A 26,238-nucleotide genomic window follows, 5' to 3' on the forward strand; every position below is an offset into this window, starting at 1 on the left:
CATAAACGGGTACCCATCATGTATACAGTTATAAAATTACAAATATATAGAAAAATACAGTTTGCAAACAATGTACAACCCTCCCCAACACGGCATAACAAGAACCATCACAGTGAAAACCCTCATGGTTTGTCAGAATGGGGGACCAACACCAAAACCCTTGCCTACTACAGTAATCTGTGAGATTACTGTACAAAAACAACTTCCCTGGTGATAAATGGGTTTCTTACTCTTGAAGGGGAGGGTGGTGAGATTGGGTGCTAACCCCTAAATATGACTTCAGCGGGACCAGAATGACTGTACTGCTCCTTTTGGGGTGGATGCGTGGTATTATGTCAGTGTGGGCGCCACCACCTCCTTTCGTTTCTAACCTCTGGCTGCTAGTGGGCTATCCATTCCCATGGTGGCAGGCTGGGGGCAAACCCTACAATATGCTCCCCCAAGGGAGAAAGACAGAAAGACTTTCTTGCCCTTGGTGGACAGCACTGGCCCTTGCCCATTGGGCCTCTCCCATCTCCACAAACAAGAAATCCCTGGTGTCTAGTGTATTTTTTTTACTCTGCCCCCACCCCTGGGAAGGCAGATTTGGGGCATAACCCCCCAATATGCTCCCATGGGCAGGCAAAAAGAGATTTGCACTTGAGTGGCTGGATGCACTGGCCATTTTCCAAGGGGCCGCTCCTCTCTCACAAAAAGAAATTCCTGGTTCTAGTGGCATAGGTCCTTGTTTCGGGATCACCCTCTGAGAGCGATCCCCAAGCAGGGATCCACTAGGGAGAGATACATTTACAATGATACCTCTCCCATCAGAATCGTTGCTCGGGGGCAAGGGGAGGGGACGAGATATGCCCCTGAGCACCGATGCATGTGAAAGAAAAATGAGTCAATTGGCTCATTTCACTATCATTTTTACAGTAATAATTTCAGTATGGAAATGCGCACGCTAGGCCCCAAGAGCTCAGCGGGCACAGAGAGAGCCTCTCGATACTGGGATACCAGTAAGTACCAGTTTCAAAAAGGTAGTGTGGAAAAACCCTGATAAATTTTCAAAAAAAGAACAAAATTATGTTAGTATAGCAGAGTGAGCTCGTGCTGTAAAATTATTTAAATTAATAACAATGTTTGAACCAATTTTAATAGCTGATAAATACCACATCAGAATAAAGAAGGCATTCACCAAATTCTATAAATTGGAACCTCGTATCATAAAATCAAATCACGTTTCACCTTGTAAGAAATCACATGCAGAAGTCTAATAATCAAGACAGTCCTTAGCTGCCAAGCAGCAGCAATGGAAATAGGAGGGGCTGTGGGAGTCATGGGCTTATATGTTCATTGGTGTTTAATTCTGGAATTTTGATCCTGGTTGTTGTTTGCTTTACAAAGAACACTTGTACTGGCAATAAAGAAACTCATGCAGTTTTGACATACATTTCAAATATTTATAAGGTGGAAGTCTGACCCAATTTCTAGAGCAGTTTAGAATGTTGTTTCCTCTAAAGCGAAGACATTCAACAATGAGAAACTACTTTAAGCTTTCTGGCTTTACCACATACTTGTAGGTACACAATAGGACAAGAGATTTTAAACACAGGGGAAGAGCCATTAAGGATGATCAGGTTATCCACGAGATACGATTAAATGAAACCAACCGAAATTGGAATCCACAACATCGGGGTTTCCAATTTAGGGCCATGATGATGAGGGTCTAATCCATGCCAGATTTTGAGGATGTAGGTATGAAATAAACATGCATACAATAAATCTAGATGTGAATAATTTACATCGTTGCTAGTAATCCTTAAAATCTGCTGTGTATAGGCCCTGAATAGAAGACCACAAGAAAATCACACATGACCCTGGCCCTTGTATGCCAACGCTGGACATATTGTCTTATAGGAATTAACAGCCACATCAACTGAATCTGGGGACTCACTAAATCCATTCAGTCCATGAAGCCAGTTTCTTAATTGTATCAGCCCTGGTGCACTTCTCTGACAACTAATGGCAACAAGACATGAAGTAGCCTAATCAATGGACGGGTGCACTATTTCTTTCAATCAGTCCATGTTGCCCATAAATCAGGGACATTTGATGCACTGCGGAATTTATTACTGCATAACAGAAAGGTAATTCATTCTGAATTGCCTCTTGCTCTTCAGAAATTGCCAGTTAAACCATATTACAGCTGTATGGCAGCAGAGGCATTTACCGCAGATGTGCACTATATCGATAGAATAATTTGTTTAAGGAGTTCACATGTATGTAGTAAAAATAGAATCACGCTGGAAGAATATGAAAGATGCTCTAAATTGGAAAATTCTAAAGTAAAATGGGTAGTTTAGAATCTGAGTGTCATGAGACTAGGTGGAGGTAGTTCTAAAAATAGTGCCAAGGGGGAAAAAGTGGAGAACTTAATACAGTTACATAGATGCTCTGATTCTGAGATAGTCTATTTACTTCCTAACACAACGGACCAGCTGGGTCTTGTTCATTAACAGCCATTCACACTGCCCGGCCCATGCACCTCCATAGCACACTGTACTCAGCAATGCCAAATGGAAGCCTATTATATGAAGGAGAAAGTCCTCCTGCTAATCATGAGTGTCAGGGGAGCTTTATAATGCAAAGGACCCTATACCCTTGGAGGTTAGTGGTTACCAGAGTGTAAGTAGGACTTAGTTTAGCTCACTGACACTCCCAATACTTGAAGCCAAGGGAATTCAAAAGTGTAGATTACAGGCCAGTGCAAGACTCCTTAGAGCATTAAGCAAACACCTGGATCTCTTTAGGGTTAGGGCTGATGCCCTAACTTTGACTGAACAGCATGTATCGCTTTAGAAACTGGTGCCATGTGTATGTCCTAACACTAAGAGGTGCATGGCATGAGCCAACAGGATATGGTAGTCAGGGAAATTTACTGCTGGGACGTTCACCGTGGTGGCTGAAGAACCTTGAAGATTCTACAAAGTCCCTAATATAGTCAAACTAGAAACTCTTGTTTTGCCGCCAATGACAACATTTACTAACTTCAACCCTCCCTACTCCAGCCCTCTCTAAAGTCTCAAGAGAAGGTGCAGGTGATCCATGAACTCGACTACTGAGAAGATCAGTTTCCCCTATTCAGACCTGAACAGAACCCCCTAAGACCAGCCTGCAGAGGCCATTTTGAAGAACGCGCCTGAAACACATTCTCAGCGCATGATGGTCTGGTGCTGCCACTGGGGTACTGGTGTCTTTCTTTACGCTACTGAATGTCTGCACCGTACAATGACATTCCTCGTAACCATCAGACAACGTCTGTTGTATGAGCCATGTGTTGTCTACACAAACTCAGCTCAAATACACACGCTCTTGGTCATGGTGAATGCTGTTCCTCGGCCCTCATTGCAGGCCTCTTTGTATCTGGAGATTCCTCCAGCATTAACAGTGGACCAGATATAACCATTCTTGCTAACAAAGTACCCAGCTCATTTAGGGCTTTATTTTATTAATAATATCAATAAACCCAAGTGAGTCACGGTTTAGCCCCGTGGCTTTTCCACGTACACCGCGGTATCTCTATGTTTCTGCTGACAATAAGAGAACACTGTGTCCACGTGCGTGGGGTGTATGCTAAATTTAATATGTTATCCTAACTTTCACCCAGTTCTGTACTAGTCAGACGGGTTTCTTGGAAGAAAGCAATTTACATACTTCGCTGTCTCAGCACTGAGATATTTTCTGCTGTGTTTTGTGACTGTTTATCTTCCTCATGCTTAAGGCAGCATTTTAAACTCATTCTTCCCTGTAAAGTATTTAGTGCTAACATATGTGTTGACGTCACTCTTTGCAGCGTTAATATAATTTCAGGATCAATATAGCAGGTACTTATTATTCCTTTATCAAACTGATGTGTATTCTTACATTTCTGTTCTCCCCTGTAACAACTGTTCAGAAACTATTTTCGCGACTCTGCTGAAAGATTGGCTCATTTTCTCTTCCTCTCCCCTTATCTAAACATAAGTGCAAGAAATAAGGACTTCACCACCACTTTGCAGTACTAATGCAGTGGGTGGAGGTAGTGATTGTAACTCTATGCTTTCAGCAATCCATGCCCAAGTCTCCTTTCTTGGTGCACTACAGTTGGTTTTACTTAGTCTAGTTGACTCTGCTGAATGCTCCTGGTGTGAATTTCTGATGAACTGTTTGTCCATGGCTTCTGAACTCTATTTGGCCTTTGTAACCAGTCCATTTCATCGGTCTCTCCTAATCAAATTTCGTTTTAATTTGATACATTTTGTGCTTGGTTTTTATCCCACATGGGCTATCCCTGAAAACGCAATCCCATGCGACTGTGATAATTTCTCCATCCAGGACACATTACATTTTATTATGTTTTGCGAACACTACGCACAGAATAGGAAAAAATACCTGTTACCTATCCTAAAGGAGGCTGGTTTTCTACAAGTGAGGCCAGCGCTCCTGTTCTTGCAACTTTTACCTAGCACCACTATTGCATTTTATGTAGCAAGTTTTTTAGTTGCGGCTGTTCGCATAAACTAGAAGCGTGTCAACGTACGGCCAAGCTCGAAGATGATCTGACCTGGTGTGTAGGGTGTGCAGGGCTGGCGGTTTCTCTCTTTAGAGTTTATTTTTATCTCTATTAGATTTTTCTACATTGTAAATATGTTCATTTTAATTTTTTAATCTTGATAAATGTTATTTATAATCATTACTGTAATTGATGAACTTTTGTCCTGTATTTTATGAGACTGTTTGTTATGTCTTTTTTTGCTTTTTATTAATCGAAAAAAAGCAATTGACTGACTGACTGACTGACTGACTGACCATGGCTTCCAGTAAAGAGTGATCCCTAAACGTGGGAGTGGTGCTGATTTCTCATGAGGGCGATGTTCATCCTTGTAGATTCTAGAGGAATCCATGCCTCGCTTCAACTTCCATTCTGCTGCTTGCTCGTGATCCGTGAAAAACAGCAGTCCTCGTGGAAAGTTCTCTCTTAGTCTTGTAAGGTTTTCTATGGTATACAAGGTTCCTTCTGATCATAGTTAACTTTTCACCACATCAAAACTTTGTTTTTCCATACATGTTGATGGGGCAAACTTTGGGTAAAGCAATAATATCTGATTTTCTTTATATATTAAATTGTTGCCTTCTGGCTGTAAGATTTTGTCTCTGAAATACAGCTTTCTGCACAGCAGGCCTGGACAGTGGTCATTGTAAGGGCTAGACTTGCAAGGATAACTATCAGATTGGGCCGTGACAGACAAACGAAACAAAAGGGCTTCGTTTTCCGCTGGACTGGTTAGGTTCTGCAGTTCACGCAACATAAGCGGCATTTAGCACAGTGATGGTGCACCTACTCACATCTATACTGACATTAAGGGCTTTACCCCCTAGCGCCCTCTCAACCACTTTTCATGCTGCTTTGCCCCCTCCAGCCCTGCCGTTATGGCTTTTTCCCCATAATTTTTAGCCCTGTTTCATGGCGCTATACAAAACTGCATTACATAAATAAATAAATTCCCGCACTGCTGCAAAACCGGCCACCGGTAACAAAACCGCCCCCCTTTCAGCTTTCTTGGGAAACACCTGATGCCCGATACGGCCAGTCCGGCGTGGGTTATGCCTTTATAATATTATTACCTTGAAGTCATTGTGATGGTGAAAAATCCAAGCGTCATACAAAAATCAAGTGTACCAAATGTGTCACGCTCATTCAGGAGGAGAACAGTAACTGTGTGGTATGTAGCAGGTGGTGCATTTTTGCCACTTTCGTTTACAGTTGAAATGGCCACTAAATCTGCATAGATAAAACTTTATTTCACAAAAAGGAATGAGTGGAAATCGAATTTCAGCGAATTGTATCATTTGTGCATCACCAAATCAAATGTCTTGATTCGTTTTGATCCGACTAAAATGTTTGTTTCCACCACACTTCAGAGTTACAAAAAGAGTCCTTCATTTGTGCTTTTGTAATTCTGATATCATTTGAAAATTGTGTATATTTCCTTTACTGATATTGTTGTGTGTTAACCTCTTCAGTGCCCGTGACGAGCTGGTCTCGTCATGGGCCGCGGTTGCGCTGTGCCCATGACGAGACCAGCTCGTCATGAACCCCGCCCGCTAATGCAACGGCCGGCACAGGGCGGGGAAAGGGCGTGGCACTGAAGGGGTTAAAAAAACAACTGACCTCCTCCAGACTTTACATTCGTTTCCTGAACCCCAGCAGGATTGTCACCTAGGTCACTTTTACAAAATCCTCTCACTTTGCAGTCAGAGATTTAAAAGTACACTCCAGTTTCCGAATAAGCAGCAATTTGTCAGAAGACATACCGTGACATTTGATCTTTGCCTTTGAATACAGCAAATGTGACAAGATAAACACAAAATTTAAAGGCATCTTTATTCCACATTCACCTTCTGAACTCCAGCATGGTTGTTTTAGGGGTGCTGCAGCAGCCCCGACGCCAGTACTTCCAGCACCTATGCGGTGGAGGCATCCAGGACCCAGCCACATGGTGTTGCTCCAGGCTGCAGCATACAGGAAAATGAGACTACTGTGCATATTTACGAGCCCTTTTGCGTCGCCATGTACAAAGCAATGTGGTGCACGGCCGGCGCAAATTTAAAATGAGATTTATGAAGCCACGTAAACCCACCTTGTGTGGCTCTGAGCGGCTTCATAAATCTTGAGTAATGCAATGCAGCACAAATCGATGCGTTGAATTACTCTGCGCCAGGGAGGCATTTCCATGGGCGCTGCATGGGAATTTCCATGCAACATCATGGATTTCGACGCATTCCAAGATTTACCAGACGTGGTAGACCTGGGAATGCGCCAAAAACCTATGCCTCCCTAGGTGAGGCGTAATGAGTATAAATATATTAATTTCTTTTCATTCTTTCCTCTACACAGAAAGAGGAAAATAACTTGGGGTATTGTTTTGTGCAGGAAAGTGCCGCTTCCTGCACAAAAACAATCCTCCTTATAACGTAAGCACCCTTGCACCAAGCAAGGGTGCGTGCGTTGGCGCTTGGTATCCAAAAGAGCACCGCCGCAGAGGAAAAGGCAGGAATGCACTGTATTGAGTTAAATACAGCGCATTCATGCCCTCCTTTTCCTGTCACACAGTGCAGCATAACAAGGTGACTGTGTTGCGCGAGTTTGCCATAAATATGGCCCTACATCTTTAGTTTCAATCCAGCTCATCACTCACATGTGCACTCCGTGCCTCACAACTTGGCAGACACTCCAGACCTCCAGGACAGTAGGCGAGTTGGTTGTGGGACATTTGCATAAGTGACGGTAGGTTAAGGTTCTGCCTGGCCTATCGACCCAGACGTTAACCAGTAACAGGCAGAATCTTTTTAATCCTTGCTCAAATTACAAGGTTCTCAGGATCGTCAAGATACAGATAGGACACATGTACTCACGCACGTAGCTCTTTTTCAGGTTCTTACACTAGCGTGTTGCCTTTCACATCTTTTTTTTTTTTTTTTTATTCCTTAGTAATTTTGCACCCATCACACTATTGCTCCATAAAAATCTCGTGCAAGGTAATGTAAATTCATTCGGTGACTTGGAAGTTGTTCACAGTATAAACACAATGATCAAAACACATGATAAAACGGAAAGCAAATATAAAAACTCCTCTTCAATAAATAATAATTTAAAGATCTATCAGTACCAGTTCCACATCCATATGGTACGTGCATTTGAACTCATCTTAAAAGTGTATTGCTTCCGTAGAAGGAATGTATTTTTTTTCCTCCATTTTAAATGTCGTTTGTGGTCCTAGTTTTGCTAGTGCAGGCCTTCCAGGGATCAGGGCCTGACTGGGAACCAAAACAGACCCTGGCAAAGTTTTTGCAGCCTAAATAGTTCCAACATGTTGTTTACAGATTTTCTGGAGGTGCACAGTGGGCCTGTCCTCGATACGGCCCCAGCCCTGCCCATTTAACAGATGATATAATCTCTGTGCACCTCCAGAATATCTGTAAACAACATTTTGGAACTATTTATGCAGGACAGGCCTAGTTGTGAACTAGTGTCATTAGAAATCATAGCCGGTTCGCTTATGATACTGAAGTGAAAATTGACTGTTTTGAAATTCTATCCTGACTTGATTCCCTTCTTTCTGTTCTATTCACGAGCACAATTTTCTTTTTCACACTCCAGTTGGAGCAACCTCCCTGTTAAAACATTTAAGATGGTGAACTGTTATAAAAATAATTGAGAGATATATTTGATGCCGTTGTGTCATTTGAGGATGTACATATTTGCATTTTTGATAAATTGCTGTGCATCAATAACCAGATGCTGAATACATACATATCTGATGTGGTTTTTGAAAAAATAATGTTCTCTTAGATTACACTGTCTCCATAACCAAACTGTAGTTGAATAAATACTTCTAGGACCATTGTTTTCTATATCCATAGATTGTGTGGCAGCCACATGGCCATCGCATGCTGGCAGCTGATTCTGAATAGTGCCCCATCGAGGCAGCCGGTGCATTATAAATGTCTGTGTGAGATATGTTAAAAGGTGAGCACAGCTTTGGAAAGCGGTGGGTAGCTGTGTGCGGGCAGTGACTGGAACTAATATTTGTCACAGAGCCCAGGGCCGGACTAGGAACCCAAAGCAGCCCTGCCAGTTCTCTCCGCCCAGCCCTGGGGAAGCTCTGCCTGGCCAAGTGTGGCCAGCTGCCCAGGGCCTTGCACTCAGCCCACCAGCATGGGGGCCCGCACCAGTTCAGCACAACACCAGCCCTCTTGTACTCCTACTGATTCAATTGAAAGAAAGGCTTCTCTTTGCAATTGGGCCCCTCCCTGGGCCTCTTAGGGATAGTGTCCCAGTTGCAAGGAGTAGCATTTTGCAGGTTTGTCCTGCCCGGCTGCCCATTCAGACACAATGCGGGACGCCCTTTGTCCAGCACTTTAGCGCCACACAGGTTTAACTCTCAGCCCACAAGCAGTTCTCACACCTTCAGCCCGAAATGGGCTGTAAAAGATGTGCTTGTAGGTGGCTGAGAGGAGGAGCTGTGACCCAGGAAAAATCTGCACATACAGCTTCCGGAGCTCTGAATATGTCATGTATGCAAATTAGAAGGGCCTCGCACATTCCCTGTTGGCCCATGGCCCCAAAAATCCCAGAACCAGCCCTGCTTGAAGAGCTTGCTTGCTACTTTTGTTACTGGGATCGGATATTGCAGCATTTCTGCAAAAATAGCCCCCAGGAATAAAACCGCCCTCCCCCCCAACCCTTCCAGCCTCCTGGGGAAATGCCCAATGCCCAGTCCGGCCCTGACAGAGCCTGTGTACAGCGGAACGGTGTGTGACACTTGCGTCACTCGGCAAATCAGGTGACAACCGATGAGAGAATAATTTTAGGAAGACCTGTGCGCACGTGTAGTGGCTATCTGGCTCGAATACATGCAGGACAAAACGTCATTGCCAAATATAGGTGACGATAGGAAGGGCTACGGATTGAACAAGTGGGTGGCACAGTCAGCAATATGCTGAAAAGCATTGGGAAAACTGTGATGCTCTGGGCATGCGCATGTGTCTTCACAAATGCGCAAATGTGCATTATGAAGCGACAGTAACCTCAATGCGATGACGTAAATGGGCGCATGCATTATGAAACACAAACATACCTCATGTTGTGCACACCATCTATTTCACTTAGCTTTCCGAACGAGTAGACACCCATCTTGGAGGGTTAATTAAAAAAATAAATGTGCATGAACGAGCATTCACATAAAGTAGCAGAACAGTAGCAAACTAGAGAGAAGGGCCTCCCAAAAAGTCTTTTTAAAGAAAATTACAATTTTGAAAAAAAATTATGGGATAGGGAAAGATGGGGGAGTCAGAAAAAACAACAACAGAGTGAGGGGTCACAAAAAAAGCAGAGCATGACCGGGAAATCTACAAGTAAAAGTGAGAATAGAAATGAATAAGCACATTCTGGAATTCATTCAACTTAATGCCAACGAAAAATGTACTAATACCTGCACCTTTATAACTAGAAGGATACACACACAGTTGGAAATACTTGATAATAAAGCAGTGTAACACATTAAAAATGCACAATTGTTAAGAAATTCAACAAAGTTAATATTTAACCTTGAGGTGAATTATTAAAGTGATGGTCGCCAGTGCGGGGATTTCCTTTCCTGACCGGGCTGCACAGTTAATGTTCAGTAAACTTGAAATGAAAACGTTTAACCTATTAACGGTTTCTGGTGATTTCCCACGGTTCTTTGTGGCACAGCTTGAAGGAGTTACAGGAGTGAGCACCTACAGCCACGAGATCCAGAGAAACGGCCTCACAATCAGTCTCCCGTCAGTGCTTTTCCTGCAAACATTGGGAGTGCTTGCGAACAGGTTCAGGTAGCGAGCTAAACCGTCCTGGATCCCTGACAAGGTGAGCAATTCACAAGTGTGGGTAGACAGGCAGCATCACCCAAACAAAGATGGCGTCCAATACCCTTCACATCAATCCTGGACTCATAAACATATATGAGTGATAAATGTGGGCAGGGCTCCCAATATATACCTGTCGCCATTCTGCTTTTTTCTTCAGACAACGACAGCAGTAATAAAGGGCCGCATAGTGGTCCTGTGTAAATGTCATACTGTGGGCATACGTGTCAGGTTTTGGCCACCCACCTTATGCATTCACAATTTAGGAGGGTGAGTGCATTTGCTGATAAAGAAGCAGGCAAACCCGAGAGGGAGGCGAGAGCATCACATTTTTCCAACACGAACAGAAGCCCTCCTGCATGGTGTCATGTCCTTTAGGATAGCCCGGTCATGTATACTCCATTTTACATACATCATTCCATCCACGTGACTATAACGATTCTAAACAAGTGACATTTTACCTAATAGTTTGCGCCTGTCGCTTCGACACCAGGCTCTTAGTTTTCTATCTGAATCCCTGTACCTGATGTACATAAACATGTCCCCAGGCACAACAGATTTATTCTGTATAAGGGTCACAACTTTTTTTCATCCTTGGTCAACAGCCAGCTCTGCATGATCGCACTTGTTTAGAAAAGCATTGGTAATTGTTTTCAAAACATTTATGATTGTTTTCAAAACATCCATTATTGTTTTAAAAACATATCGATTCTAGAAAAAACCCTGAAGTGACCACTTTAGTATTAAAGACCCTCACTCCCCCATACAAATTAGAGGAGAATTCCTTCTAAGCTGAGACGGGATCCTGCATACCGAATCTCCGACAAGCAGCAGTCTGACATCCCTTGCGGGTTGTCATCCTCGACGCAGAGACATGGACCTTCATTCCAAACCATCAGGTGAGGGGGATGATTCTTCCCAAGGGGTTTCTTGGCTACAGATACACATAGCTATGTGCATATTCACCTACACATCCGGGTTTGGCTAGGTACATTTTAGCAAATTACTTGGGGCACGCATTTTAGGAACCTGCAAGCGCTACTGTTTTTATCTGAACTGTTTCTGGTCATCTTATTAGCACTATGGTAGAAATGTATCTTCTATTCCCTATATTGGTACTAGAAATTTCTTTTGTATGCTTTTGTCTCCTGATTGTCGCAGCACATATGTTGTACACAAGGCTGTTGCTGGACCAATAAATTCTCATTAACATGTCCTAATCGCCATCCTGTGTGTTTTCTGAGAGTAAGCAAGCGCGAGTGTCACGACATATCCTGTGGGGTTCTCCACATGTGGTTGGGACACCAAGACCTCAGTTTAGATCATCCAAAACGTGTAGGTCTTGGGGATCCTAGGAACTAAATGACAATGGGACCGTTTGATCTGACCTCAAGCTGGAAACCGCCTCCACTATATAAGTGCTTTAGTCAGCAGAAAACACACTTGATGGCAATTACTATTAACTAGGATACACTTGGGGCCTTAGTGGCGTTTTCACCTACCTTTCTCTTACAAACAAAATGGCCTATCGTAAGGTGCAAGTGGGAAGGTCTGCTTGTTGTTTCCCTTCGGTTAGCACATCTACTCAGCTAGCTAGTTTAGGTGAGTGCCTTCTAACTTTATTTCTTTTCAAGAACTAAGATTTCTTACTTTGATGTAAAATTGTAAGAATAAACCTGAGGGGGTTCATAAGAAAGTGTTTGAAAATTCTTAAGGGTGTGCAAGTCAGATTTGAATAGAAAAAAATCTTAAAACAATCTATCCTCTTTCATAAAGTGATTAAACATAAACTAAATAAAAAAACATACAAAAAGGTGCTTTCTAGGGTACATCAAGGCATTGAAAATAGGGAGAGAAGAATGGCAACCTGCCACTTGAGCAATTCTCATCATCACAAGGAAATAAAGTGCTTTAAAATTGATCAAAAGAAAATTAATAAACTGTTCCACTCTTTTTACTGAAACACTTTTGAGGATAAAACGTGTGAGCTCAAAAGACCAAACATCTTCCTTTCATAATTGCAGTTACTTGCATTGTCACCAGAAAGCAGAATGAACTGGAAAAAAACGACATGAGATCCCGCAAGAGAGTGCTATAAATCTGGCCCTGATGAAATTACAGATTTTTTTTAAAGACTGTCAGGCATCCAGAAGCAGAGACATGACTTCCTTTTGGCATATAATTGCCCACGTCAGTAGGGAGAGCAAAACTCCTACTGATCATTTTAGTCAACCTTCAACTTGGGTTCACCATTTTGGAAATGTATATTCATCTATAAGCCAAATAGAGTCTAGCTTAGATGGCGAACCCAACACATTGGCTAGCCTTTTTATATCTTCACCCAGGAATTATCTGTTTCTACCTATCGCAGAAACCCAGTCTGCCATTGAAACTGTGATGGTGGCTAAAGCACCAGGCTCCAACAAGACCCCATGGGAATTTTTCGATTTGATCTTGCATACGATACCCTTCTTTCTAATGGTATAATTGTTGGTGCTGAGGTACGCGACACATGGCAGGTGGTGGAATTTAGCCCTATTTTTATAAGGGGGAGAGGAGTAGTCAAAGCAACCATAGACCAATTTGCCTACTGGACAATTTGTAAAACGTTTTTACTAGACAAATTCTCAACAAACTTGAACAATGGACAGCCGAATAGGAGGCGTCATCACCTTTTCAGGCTGGTTTCAGAGCCAAGTTGATACCATTGATCAGGATTATCGGCTGTCTTTAAACCACTGGAAATATATTAATATTAGAAAAGAACATTTAGATGTTGCATTTGTGGATCTGAGGGCACCATTTGACCTAGTCATGAGACAGTTAATCTGGAATCCCTTATGTTCATGACAGTGCCAATAACACTGAAGACAACTATAGTTAGGCTCCATGAGAACAATTATGCACAGGTATGCTGGGAACATCAAGGGGAGCTTATAAGGCACATTCCATTATGTAGAAAGGTGAGATAAGGGTGCGTTCTGGCTCCCACACTTTTTTCCCTTTACATCAATGATGCGATTCATATACTTCTGGGTTGCACATGTGATTCCTCCAAATGCAATGACCTATTCATACCAGCCCTGCTTTTCGCAGACAACATTCTGTTATTATCTAGAACTCCTGTTGGCCTACAAAACCTCCTGATTAAGTTTAAAGCTTTTTGGGATCTAAAAGGTTTACAAATTAACAAAACTAAATACATGGCCATTAACATATACATGTCCTTTATGGGTAACATCTTCATAGGGTCTATATGTCGTGAGAGAGCAGAAAGATTTCATTACTTCGGTATAAAGGTTAATAGTAAACTACCTTGGGCACCCTACATAGAGAAGGGTACATCAATGCTCCAGCATAGCTCTGCTGCACTTTCAAAGCTAATACGTGTAACAATATCAAAATCTGTCTCCCCAGCCCTGGAGGTGTATAAAGCCAAAGTGAAATCAGCTACCCTGTATGGAGCTGAGATTTATGGTTTTACAAACATAGCAGCATAGATTGCAGGGGAGAATGTATTTGTCAGATTCCTCTTTAATCTACTGCAAAGTATACATTTGATTCTATTATTTTTTTATATTGTGTTAAATAAAATTGAGCATCTAGCTGCCTTGAGACCCCTCCTATTTTGGGCTAGATAATGGTCAGCTGCTGAATTAGCCCCTATACGGTTAGTCTACTTGAAATGATAAATCTTGATACTTTGGTTGCTCTGCCTTGGCTTCGCCAAATAAGATCTTAGTTGGGCATACTGGGTTTGAAGAACGTGTGGACTGACCTGACTTCTATAACTCCTGCTTCAAAAGGCGTCATAAAAAAGAAGCTTTAGTGGAATCACACAGTGTATCATCTACATGAAAGTGCAGCTGTGGAGAGGCTAATGGCAAAATATTATGAATTTACATCCTCGCCTTTGTTCGAAACAATTATGGATGATATATTTCCCCCGCTACCTAAAATACTTTTCATGAAATTCCATTTTAGAACTCATTGTATTAAAGGTTTCACATCGAAATGGCATATCTGTCATGTCAATGACACCTTTTGTCCCCTGTGCAACACCCAGAAATTAGAAAAAAATTGAGCATGTGTGGTTTTTTTTTGTCCGACATATAATGCAGCGAGGAGAAATGGGATTGCCCCATTACTTCTCAGCCTCGGATTACGGCAATATTTGCCAGCTTTAAGAGTCCTTCAATCTGATACTAACCCCCCCCCCCCTCAACTGTGTTTTGTTTAAGCAGCTTTCTATACTCTGCTTGGTTAGTTAGGAGTCATTGGGGCTGCCATTCCAGGGTCTCCCTGATTCATGAGAATAGCTTTCAGATTAGTAGACAGCAGCATGGGATTTGATTATAGAGCTGTATTTAGGCATCAATTCATCATGTCTCATTGCATATGTTTTTAATGTCTCTGATTGGTATTTCTAAATTTTGTATACTACGTTTTACCACAATCATAGTGACATATACAAGTCGCCAGTAGGTAATTATAGTTCAGACCTAGTTTCCGTAGGAGAAGTGTTTTTTGACTTCCTTATAACTTTGGCGCAGTTCAACGAATCTTTACGAAATTTTCAAACAAAAATTGCTCCACTTTGTCTACTTGTGCATGAAAAATTTGGGGTGATCGTCAAGCGGGGGCCAAGAAAAAAAAGGAGTGATAGTGCAATTCCCATGTTAATTTCCATAGGGACTTTAGACATGACTACGGGCCGAACTGCTGAACAGAATTCCACCAAATTTGGCAGAGAGGTAGCTCTTGGTCCAGAAAGAGCCCTTTTTACGATATGGTGTAAATCCGTTCAGTAGTTTTTGGGATATTAAAAGAAAACCAAATTTGTATATCTAGAGGCGTGGACCCTTCGCAAACCCAACTGATCTCATGCTGAGATCTGATAGGCTGCCAACACTTCAACCAGGAAGTGTTGGCAGCCATTATGGGACTCGGACTCAGCCGAGTGCCAAACAAAAAACAAACAAAACAAAAGAGAAGAGAAAGGAGCAGGGTAGTAATGCCCTAACCCCCTAGACCTGGTGCAGGGATCCCCCTGGGACCCCGCCGGGCCAAAAATCTTCTTTTAAATTTAATTTTCATGGTGCAAATTGCAAAAATTCACGATACCCCCTCTCTATAAATGTAAAAAGGAGGAGGGCCACGCAACATCAAGCTTCCAAGGAGTTCGGCTTTGGAAATTTTTATGAGGCTGCTGGGTAGCAAAATGTATCCAGTCAAGGAAAAATCAGTGTTTTTAGTGAATGAGTAATTAATTAGACCCAAAGATTCACCATCCTACTAGGGACAATGTGATCTGCTGTGAGGCCTCTCAGAAAGATGCAGACACCAGAAGTGAGGGAAGTATATAAAACTGAGGCCTTCAACTCTCATCAAAATAATTACCAACCTACTAGTGCGTCATTTTGTTTTCTCTAATACCTGAAATCCTTATTTTTCCATAACACAGACATATTTTGCTATGATGTCCAAATATATAACATTTTACATGGCATACACATGCACTGTTGTGCATTTTAAGTAAAAAAGGCAAATTCACTTAAGTCAATCTTACATGACACTGGTCAGACCAGGAGAACATATTTCCAAAGATTTTAGTTGCTCTTTGGTCACAGCTGCAGGGGCCCTAGGTTGCAAATTATATTCAAGTCTACATCAAGGGCCAACAAAAGGAAAAATCTGATTTCACATTGGAGCGAAGACTTTTAAATCAAAATATTGCCACAATACTAGAAAAAGCCTAATAGGTTCAGAGGGCCAACTCAATTTTCAGTATGTCTCTATTAGAAATTGTGTTTGTACCCAAGCTAAGGATTCTTTGTTCATTAGCTTGCTTTGATGACCCCTTTTTTTAAGGAAATGCATGTTGTTTCTTCTTAACACCCCAAATCTTGAAAGTTGATTACACCCTTTACCACATCTCTTCTACACGCCTTCTAGTGGCATCTCTCCTTCTTGACTATCTTCCCTAATGCAAGTTTTCCTGCTCATTGCTGCTTATCACTACGCATGACGAGTGACATACCAGGAGCATTAGGCACACATCTGAGTTCGATTTATTGTGGGCTTAAACAGACGACCTTAACCCCTGAAGGCTAGACCCACAAATAGAGCAGGCATGTTTGATTTGATAACAAACTCAATTTGTTGTCTAAAACACAAACACATACCTATAAGCCTTAACATGTGAAACAAGCAAACAGGCATATACTATAAGAGAGTCAGCAAACAGCAATGATGCTCTTGAAAAATGGATTTTCATATGTTGGGTGTTCAAAGGTGGTTCTGAGGCACGTGATAGGGATCAAATGATTGTGGTTGTAATTCTGTACAAAAGTCAAGAAAGAGCAGTAGCTGTAAAATCCCCGTCATCGAAAGCTACACTCAATGTGAAGGGTTGGTTCAGTTCACTGAACTGAATCTGTGGTGTGCTTGATTGTGCCTGCTGCAGGAAGATTCTGCAGCATGTCTGGTCTTCTAGTGTGAATCAATGGGATTGGTTAATATAAGACGGGGCTTCAGTATCCCTGTCTTTCCGGCAGAAAGCACTGAGGAGGTTTGCAGTCTGCAAGTGAATGTGTGGCCAATTTAGATTCATCGGTTTGATCACATATTTCCAAGCGGGCAACGGGAAGAGAGATTTTCTCAGCAGTGGCATTACTCCTAAGTATCACTTGTGTAGGTGCTAGAGGAGGTATCTCATAGGCCTTACAGCTAATGTAAAATTAGGGAAGGAGCAAGCAAGAGGCAGACCCTTGGGCAACTGAGGTATAGCTGTGGCTAGGGAAGTGATGGATCAATTTAAAAAGTCACAGGTTTTGTTGCTGGAACCGGAGGTGAAGCCCATGCTGTGCAGATCCTGTGACAAGCTGGCACAATTCTGCCTTTCTTACAGAAGAATAATTAATTAGACAAACAGATTTGCAAACCTACTAGAGAGACCGCGGGCACTGCTGTTAAGACTCTGAGCCATATATTCAGAGGGAGAAATGTCCTAATACTGCCGAGTGTGCTTTATTTTGAATCCGGTTTTGAGGGTTTGCATGCAAATGGTGCCTGAAAGACTACCCCATAAATATGCAAATTGCTTCTAAATAGGGTGCCTAAAATGATAATTGCTGAATTTTCAACCTGAAACACGGACTACCGTTGGGGTTTTGTTGATAACAAAATGATAATGTAAGTTCCTGTAACAATTTGCTACCCTGCATTGTCAATGTGGAAAGGCTGTTGCTGTTGTTCATGTTTAACCACTTTTCATTCTTACTCGGGGAATGTCCTGTTTTCTCCAAACGAACAGCAAGGTGGGTGCAGTGATTGATTGCCTGGAGTGAAACTGTGGGCAGAAGCAGTAGAAGGAACAGAGAACTAGGACAGCTAATAGTAGACTCCTACGACAAGTGTTCAAACTCCAGATTTGCAAATTTTGTAACCTGGAGACCCTAAAGACAAGGCCTGGGCTGACATGGCGATGTGTCCACTGGGAAAGAAATACGACTTGTTAAATGAGCCATCAACGTCTGGAGGTGCAGTCATGGTCTACAAATTTATACCACGGCCTCTAAGGATGTCGTGAGCAAGGGCGAACTCTGGCAGTGCTGGACAAATAGTTTTCTTCGGTCAAGTTCAGGGAAACCTGAACACTCTCTTGAGCACACATCAGCTCCACTCCAGTCTGCCCCTTTAACTGGAGTCCCGAATCGGAAACCTTCTTAATCCTCAGAGAAATACATTCTCTTTAAACCAGCGACTGTGCCAACAGGGACTTTTTTGAACGATAGAAACCTTTACAAAGTCCTCCAAAGCATAATCACTTCCTTGTTCCTACTGGTTAATCATCATCAGGTTTCTTTATATAAAAGGCATGTTTCACATAGTGAAAAGAAAAACAAGCCATTGTACAATTATTTAAAACAAACATTTTGAAATAGAGTCGTAAAAACAACAATGCCTATTGGGTGAAGGATAAAGGACAAAGTAGTTGTAGAAATAAGGAACATTACCTTTATGGAGACTCGGGTACTCTTAGTACTTCATTCCTCCTCCACTACAAGCGTGTCCACACCCTCGCTGAAGTGGGGCTGCGTGATGCCCAATTAGACTGTATTGTTTTTAAAACTACAAGGTCTGTGTATTGAATCTGTGGCTACCGTTCATTGCCCCATCACTCTTGTCTGCGTTCATCTCAGCTCCATGAGTTCAGTCGCCTTTTCAGAGCCAGAAGATGTTTCATAGCCACCGCAATATATTTCCCTGGGGCCGTATTATAGAAGTGTCCAAGGAAGGCAACGGGCGTTTGCACCCACTTTGTGCGCCATTGGGGCACTTTGGTATTACAGAAGGGGCTGCAGAATCACTGAAAATATCTTGGACAACAGGGCATTTGACTAGGTCATTCTTGGTCAAATGCTTGCATAACAGAATACATTTGTCTTCAACCACACTGATCTGTTAGGGAGATCTCATCAAACTCCTGTACAGAAATCAATCTTTTATCTGCTGTCATGACTCGAATATTTAGAGGGTGTGGCAGGCTCCATAAAATCTGGGCATGGAAAGAGGGCTGTCACTTCTGAAATGTTTAGAAGGATAACATTGTTTTACTATCCTATACAAACATCCATAATTCCTATATATTTCCAGCTCGAACAGTTCACTTTTTGACCTCACATTGGAGCTGGTGTCCACAAACATATATAAATTACATTGCTACCGTGTGACTGTCACTAGGACACGATGTGAGCCACTGTCATTTCAAGACTGACCCGACAAGAAACTATTCTACAACACTTTTTGCATATAATGCATTCTGGTTAGGGGGCTTGGGGGCTCCATACTTTCGGGCATACTGTGTCCCGAGTCAGCTGCAATGGCCTGCGTACTGGTTGGCGGGGCGTAATTTACACAAGCTAGGTTATATGCCACAATCTCTGGCCCGAGGCACCCTTCATGCACAACTTTCACCTCAGGGTCGGATTCTAGTTGCAGCCCCACTTCTGCTCCGCATAGCCCTAACCTATTGGAGACAAGCAGTACAGTACACAAGGCATTGGGCCCGGTATGCCCCTAATACCCCGCAGCTTCGGATTCCCACACCCTCTGGGTCGGTAACTAGTCAGAGCATAAGAAACTGGGTGGAGAGGGCGGTGTTTTGCTCGGGAGCAGGAGTCCCGAGATCTCTTTTCATACTACACACAGCCATCAACAAATAGAGGGCCATCACCTGGTGAGTGGCTTTACAGAGGCGTCGGCGCACATGCAGCGATTCCCCTCACGACACTCAGAGGAAAATGGGCCAGAGACCTTGGAAAAGACATATCAGACAGGGACTGGGCCACTCTCCTTGAATACCCCAACAGTGTATCCCGCAATGCTAAATTTAAGTTCATACACTATATGATATTACACAGGGACTACCTTACACCACACCCCTTAACCTGCATATACCCTGAGGCGCGGGAACACTGCCCAAGATACCATGCAGACGACGCTGACCTACTACACATGACATGGGCGTGCCCGCGACTGGCAGGTTTCTGGACGGGGGTCGCTGCTGTGCTGGGAGGTGTGACTGGGACCCATGGCTGGGACACTGCAGAGCGATGCATACTGGGGCTGTGCCGTCGTCCTAAGACGCATAGGGTGCAGCGCTGGTTTGCAGACTTCGCCTTAGTCATAGCGAAAAGTTCTATCACCATGAGATGGAAATCTGCCTTGGCGCCAACGGTGCGGGGTGGCAGGAAGAGTTAATACGATGGGGTAGAGCAGAATGCATGACTATCCGTAGGGAGGAGTACAGGGGGTTGCAGAAACAGCCGACATCCATGGAATGGGACACAATGTTGGAGAGCCTTAAAGCCACTGACCGCTGAACACTATAACTCACCTCAGAGCTCGGCCCCACATCTAACCCGTGGCCTCAGACAGCCTCCCGGTGCCCATGAGAGACACGGCCTGGCCTGTTCAAGGGCTCTGCTTCTGCCTCTATAAGGAGATTATACCTAGCCAGAGCCGGACTTTAGGCAGAGTAGCCCAAATTTAAGGTGAGCCAGATGGGTGGGGAAAAGGAAGGGAGGTTTAGGGTAGTTACGGTTTACTATATTTTATTGTTTATCAACCCGCCACATGGCAACGATTGCATGCTAGGCTGCTAAATGTTAATTGGCTGGGCTTCCCCACCTTGGACTGTATTTTACATGTCAGACCTTGGAAACTATTTCTCCCATGTTGAAAGAACAATCCGCTGATTGTAATAAGATTCGTATCAGGTGCTATGTTTTGCGAAAATCAATAAAATATGTTTTTAAAAAAAATGCATTCTGGATCAGACAGCACTCAGTACTACAGAAGCGCTAAAATAAGTTCAAGTGTTCATTACCCGTAACACTGTTCCCTTCGGACCCTTGATAAAACATTTTCTTTCTTATTTCTTCAACCACAGGAGTATCACTTTTCTGTAAAATATTGGATTACGCTTGCAGTTTCTAATGCACTTGGAGCAACATTTCTGAAGACATTCTTGAATGTTTTTCTCAACCTTGTCAACATAGTGGTTCAACCTTAACTCTCGACAGCCAATTTTTTGTATTTGTCCACTTCCAGTAAGTTGGTACACTCCCTCAAAAAGCAAGTTATGAAACCAAAAACTAAAAAAACACTGCCTCGACGGAAAAGATGGAGATAGCACATCCGTATTCTCTGGCAATGCAGCTCTCTGTCCTTTTGAAACGCTGAGAAGATTAGCGCCACGGAGCCTTTTGCAGTACGGCCACTCTAAAAGCAATCAATTGGAGCAAAACAAAGTCTTTGCAATTGCATATAGATAGACTTCGAAAGGGACTAGAAGAGTACGCACACACGGGCAAATGAACAAAAACAGAGCCTTTTTTGGCAAGGGAGTAATTTAAAAACGGGCGCGGCAATGTAATGGAAACATCTTTGCACTTTATTTGTGAAATGTACAACTGCTCTTACTTGTGCAGAAATGGAAGTCGTATACTTCTGTCTGGCCTGGCGTCCACCGTGTCTGCATCCCCCCCTTCATCTTCGCCCATTGGTAGACTCTCGGGCGCGGGAAAAGCGCCAGAACCTTCCATCTGCAGAGCACATCAATCAACACCAAAAAGGCTTGAGAGCACTGTCCTTAATTTCTATAAAAACGAGAAACCCCCCTAGCAGGTCAGCATGAAAAGACAAATGAGAGGCAAGCAGTAATATTTGATATTCGATAACTCGGGCAGCCGTGTTCGTCATTCAGAATTCAACTTCTACTAGTTTCAAACTATCAACAGAATACAAAAAAAAAATTGAACACACATATCCTATAATGCACATTCTACTAATGAACAAACGCTAGATACTATAAAACCTCTCTAATTCAGCTACCAGGCTTCATGATGCATCCAGCAGATTTGCCTCATTTTCAAGGTCCTCTAACCATGTCTCAATGTAGAATCTTGTAACTGGTCGGCTACATTTGGGACAATCTGAAAACAGTCTATGCTAACAACTAAATATGACCATGTAGGAATTCCTACAGACCCAGACGTGTAATTGTATGGATCTACACTGAAAAGGCTACTATGAAATTAATTGCGTAATAAGGTTTTCCACAATGAAAATATATTGAGCGGGCTAGTTTAAAATTGCTATTAGAGAAGCACTGTAGTGAGCTCACTGACAAGCTCGTAGAGTCTGATTTAGAGTTTGGCGGACTGGTTACTTTATTACAAGTGCTACAGGAGGTAATGCACTTGTAATGAGGCAGGCAGGATATCCATCATGTTTATGATGGAGTAACACCTCCAAAAAACTCTTACTCAGGCCGTTGATATTTGCACAGTGCATCAGTTGGTCTTTGCTTCTTCTACTCAAACAATTTCACTTTGCTTCCACAGTTTGCCACAATTTCTGTTACATTTTCAACTTTTTGAGGATTCATTAACAATTCCAGGAGCATTTCTGGAAATATACGAAATTCACAGATATCCTGGAGTAATCCTTATGAACACCCAAAAACCTATGAGGTTTGGGGGTTTTTCAAAATCAATTGTAAGGCCACCACCACCCATATAACAATCTCCTTTATCACTTGTGGGGGGTTTGTCTTTAGGTTTATATTTTTCCACATTACAAATAACATTGGTTATTAATTCATTTTATGCTAAATTCTATATGTAAACAATTAAGTAGTATGTATGTATTTGAAACAAGTTTAATGCAAGGTTTAGTAGTGCATTTATTAAGATGTTTTGGTTATCCAAAATTTTAGTGAAACTGCTATATTAGTTCAAATAGATGCTGTTTCTGTCTTTGTGTTTTCACTACTTCATCCGTCCCTTCCACCAGGTCCCCTTGCGCATCATTCTCCCCACAGGCTCCCCGAAAGCAAAGACAATTGATGTAATGTGTGTTTGATTAAGAACAGTACAGTGGTCCACTAAAAGGTGAAGCTACTAGTGTACTAGAAGGTAGCAACATTCAAGATTTTTTATTTTTGTGTTTTTGGGGCAGAGTTCTTTTAGCATGCTCATAAATAGCTTTTGTTAAATGTAGCAAGTTATGTTCAAAACTTCTCCGGAAGACTGCATCAGGGAAAGCTAAGGTTCCTGCTGAATTGGGGTGGTTTGACCATAATTGTTCGTCAGCTAATAAAAAGCTGAAGGCCGCCCTGAATTGTAAGCCAGTGAATAGGGCCATGGTGGCCTTATTAAGGAAAAATTATAACAAAGCGCTGGAAAGAAGAAGAAAGAAGATCCGGGAGGATGCCTGGGAAGAATTAACCTCCGTGGATGTGCTCAGGAACAGCGCCAAATTCTGGGCTGTTGTAAACAAACCTTTTTTCCATGACCATTGTAATAACCAACTAGATTGTGGTATTCAGGAACAGTTGTGGTGCTCTCATTTTAAGTCAGTCTATGAAGGGGAAAATTCTGAGAAGGGGAATACGTTTACCCCTATTTTTGATTCCTATACTTTAACGGTCACTGAAATTGAGGTGGCAGACGCTATCGGGAAGATGACGATTAATAAGGCTCCGGGTCCCGATGGCGTTCCGGCTGACCTCTTTAAATCAGATCTCAAGACCTGGTCTATAGTTTTAACTAACGTTTTTAATAGGGTATGTATTGTAGGTATTCCGGACACTTGGTCTGAATCTGTTATTATACCCATTTTTAAGAAAGGTAACAGAGGGGATCCCAGTTGTTATCGCCCTATTTCTCTCATTGACTCTGCGGTGAAGGTGCTGGGGCGAGTGGTTCTAGGCAAAATAACTGCTTGGCTGGAGGACACAGACACCCTTTCATGCCTGCAATATGGGTTTAGGAAGGGACGAGGGACTAGAGATCAAAGCCTCACCCTCCATCTATTAATTGGAAAATACACTATTGCCAAAAGGGGTACGCTGTATTTAGCTTTTATGGACCTTTCCTCGGGTTTTGACCGAGTGAATAGGTCCAAACTTTGGGAATTGCTCCTCAAATTGGGCATAGATAAAAATATTGTGTATTTTCTTGCCGACCTACACAGGGACCTTACAGCCACAGTTAGATATGATCGTTTAGGTAACTGCACGGGCAAGATTGGGATCACTAATGGGGTGCGGCAGGGGTGTATTTTAGCCCCCTTGCTATTTACCCTTTATATCAATGATTTAGGTGCGGTTCTCACGAAGGCGTGCAAAGACATCCCAAGGGCTGGCAAGTTTTCTATTCCGGCATTATTATATGCGGACGATGCCGCTTTAATAGCACGCACAGCAGTGGGGCTGCAATGTCTCTTAAACGCATTTGCCAATTTTATGAAAGCGCTGGACTTAAGTGTGAACTTTTCAAAATCTCATGTAATGATTGTGGGTAACAAGCCCAAAAGTTTTAAGACTATGCACTCTGAAGGGAATGTTCTATCCAGGGTTTCCAGATTTCCATATGTGGGGGTCATTTTTGACGATAAGTCCACCTGGTTGCCCCAACTAGTTGCTAAACGTAACGCCATTGCTAGGTCTATTCTACCTGTTTTGGACTTTGCCCGTAAGTTAGGGGCAAAACCTTTAGAGGCTGTGTTGAAAACTTATGATGCCAAATGTACCTCAATAGCTATGTATGGAGCTGAACTGTGGGGGCTTAAAAATGTAAAGGCGTTGCAGGTTGCAGAGGATAAGCTTTTGAAATCTCTCTTATCCCTCCTTCAGTCAACATCTGGATATATTGTTCACCAAGAGTGCGGGGTAGAATATCTTGTAGACCGTATAGCCTTAGCCCCGCTATTAAAATGGATATCAATATGGCTAAACCCTGAATTAGAGTTGAAGCATGAAATTCTTAGGGACTGTTTAGCCCTTGAGAATGGTAAAACCATCCCCTGGTTGAACTATACTAAAAAATTAACCATAGAATTGGGTTGTCCAGAATTGTTTGATCACCCAAATAATTTATTAAAAGGGGATGTGAAATGGGTGAAAGACACATATAAACAGTTGGCATACCTAGCAAGAGAAGAAAAGGAATTATGTAAACCAACAGTAAGGGCTCACCAGTTGTTAATTACCTCCAGTGGTATGGAACCTTATCTGGGAATCGTCAACAATTTGAATCATCGTTACTTGTTGACTAAGTTTAGATTGAACAAATTCCATCTTCTGCTTACTGAACGTCCTGGGTGGACGAAGGGAACGGATCCGGAGATTTGTTCTTGTGATAGCTTCTCTATTAAAGACACTGTGCATTTTATTTTATTTTGTAAACATCTAGGCCCCATTCGTAAAAAGTTCATTATTCCCCTTATTAAAGATAGAGGTTTTAGACAAGTTAAACCTGCTCTTTTGTACCTGCAGCTGTTGCGCGACACCTGGGTGATTTTTAATATAGTAAACTTTTTATCGATTGCAATGAGACTGAGGAGAAAGATTAATTGGCTATAGTGTTTATAGTGGGAAATTCATGAATTTTGACCGAGTGTTCTGTTTCTCCTTTTAAATGTGTTTGTATAGTTATATATATGTGATTTTATTGTATGACTCATAATAACTTGCACTATTGTTGTGACATATTTTAATTAAGTGGTCTTTACTTCGATGTACTATGTACCATACTTTTATGGTTTTTGTTATGAACCGAATAAAGTACTTTTTGACTGACTGACTTGACTGACTGCATCACTGATCAGCATCCTGTTTACTTATCAAAGAGGATTTTGCTAACTTATAATGTAATTTACATGATGAACTCTGACTTGTCAAAATAAATGTTACAGGGATCATGCCATGCTTAATCTGTACCTTTAGCTAATTATCCATGCGAGATTTGTGTATAAGAACCCCTTGGCTTTGGGGCTGAGCATGCTTTTCCTTGCAGACTTTCCTGTTTAATTGAGAATGCTGTCTGACTCTTTCTTGATTTTGCTTCTCATGTGAGACTTGAAATTACACAGTTATACAGAATAGGTGATAAATCAATAAATAATTCTGAGCCTTTATGTCATGTATTCTTTACCACTTGATTTTGTAATAAAAACCTTTAACTTTTCCCTGATCTAGAACTCAGTTATTAAGTGGACCTTCTGACTTATTATGTTTCTCTGCGAAACTGAAGTTGGGCAGGGTATTCTCTTAAGCAAGATTAACCTGGAGTGGAACCTCCTGAGCTAAATGGGGATATTTTGAAATGTTCGGCCGCTTCGACACACCTTTACACCGAAATGCACAACAGTGTAAAATCTACCACATCTGTGCATAGTTAACATTGAACATGCAGTACCACTTAAAAATATTCTATTCACTAATAATTGATGACA

General features: G+C 42.2%; 1 protein-coding gene across 10 annotated transcripts in view; it reads right to left on the bottom strand.

Moving 5' to 3' along the window:
* LOC146866977 (caspase-7-like) overlaps positions 1–26,238 on the bottom strand; it is a 400,007-nt gene that overhangs the window by 314,160 nt on the left and 59,609 nt on the right. For 9 of the 10 annotated variants that reach the window (XM_085603337.1, XM_085603340.1, XM_085603338.1 and 6 more), the window contains one exon: positions 21,421–21,542. In XM_085603337.1, coding sequence (XP_085459463.1) covers positions 21,421–21,542 — 122 coding nt within the window. Of the gene's footprint in view, positions 1–21,420; positions 21,597–26,238 lie in introns of all 10 variants that reach the window. The other variant, XM_085603342.1, reaches the window with a different exon arrangement.

The sequence above is a fragment of the Triturus cristatus genome, chromosome 1_2 (genome assembly GCF_964204655.1).
Source record: "Triturus cristatus chromosome 1_2, aTriCri1.1, whole genome shotgun sequence".
Lineage (NCBI taxonomy): Eukaryota > Metazoa > Chordata > Amphibia > Caudata > Salamandridae > Triturus > Triturus cristatus.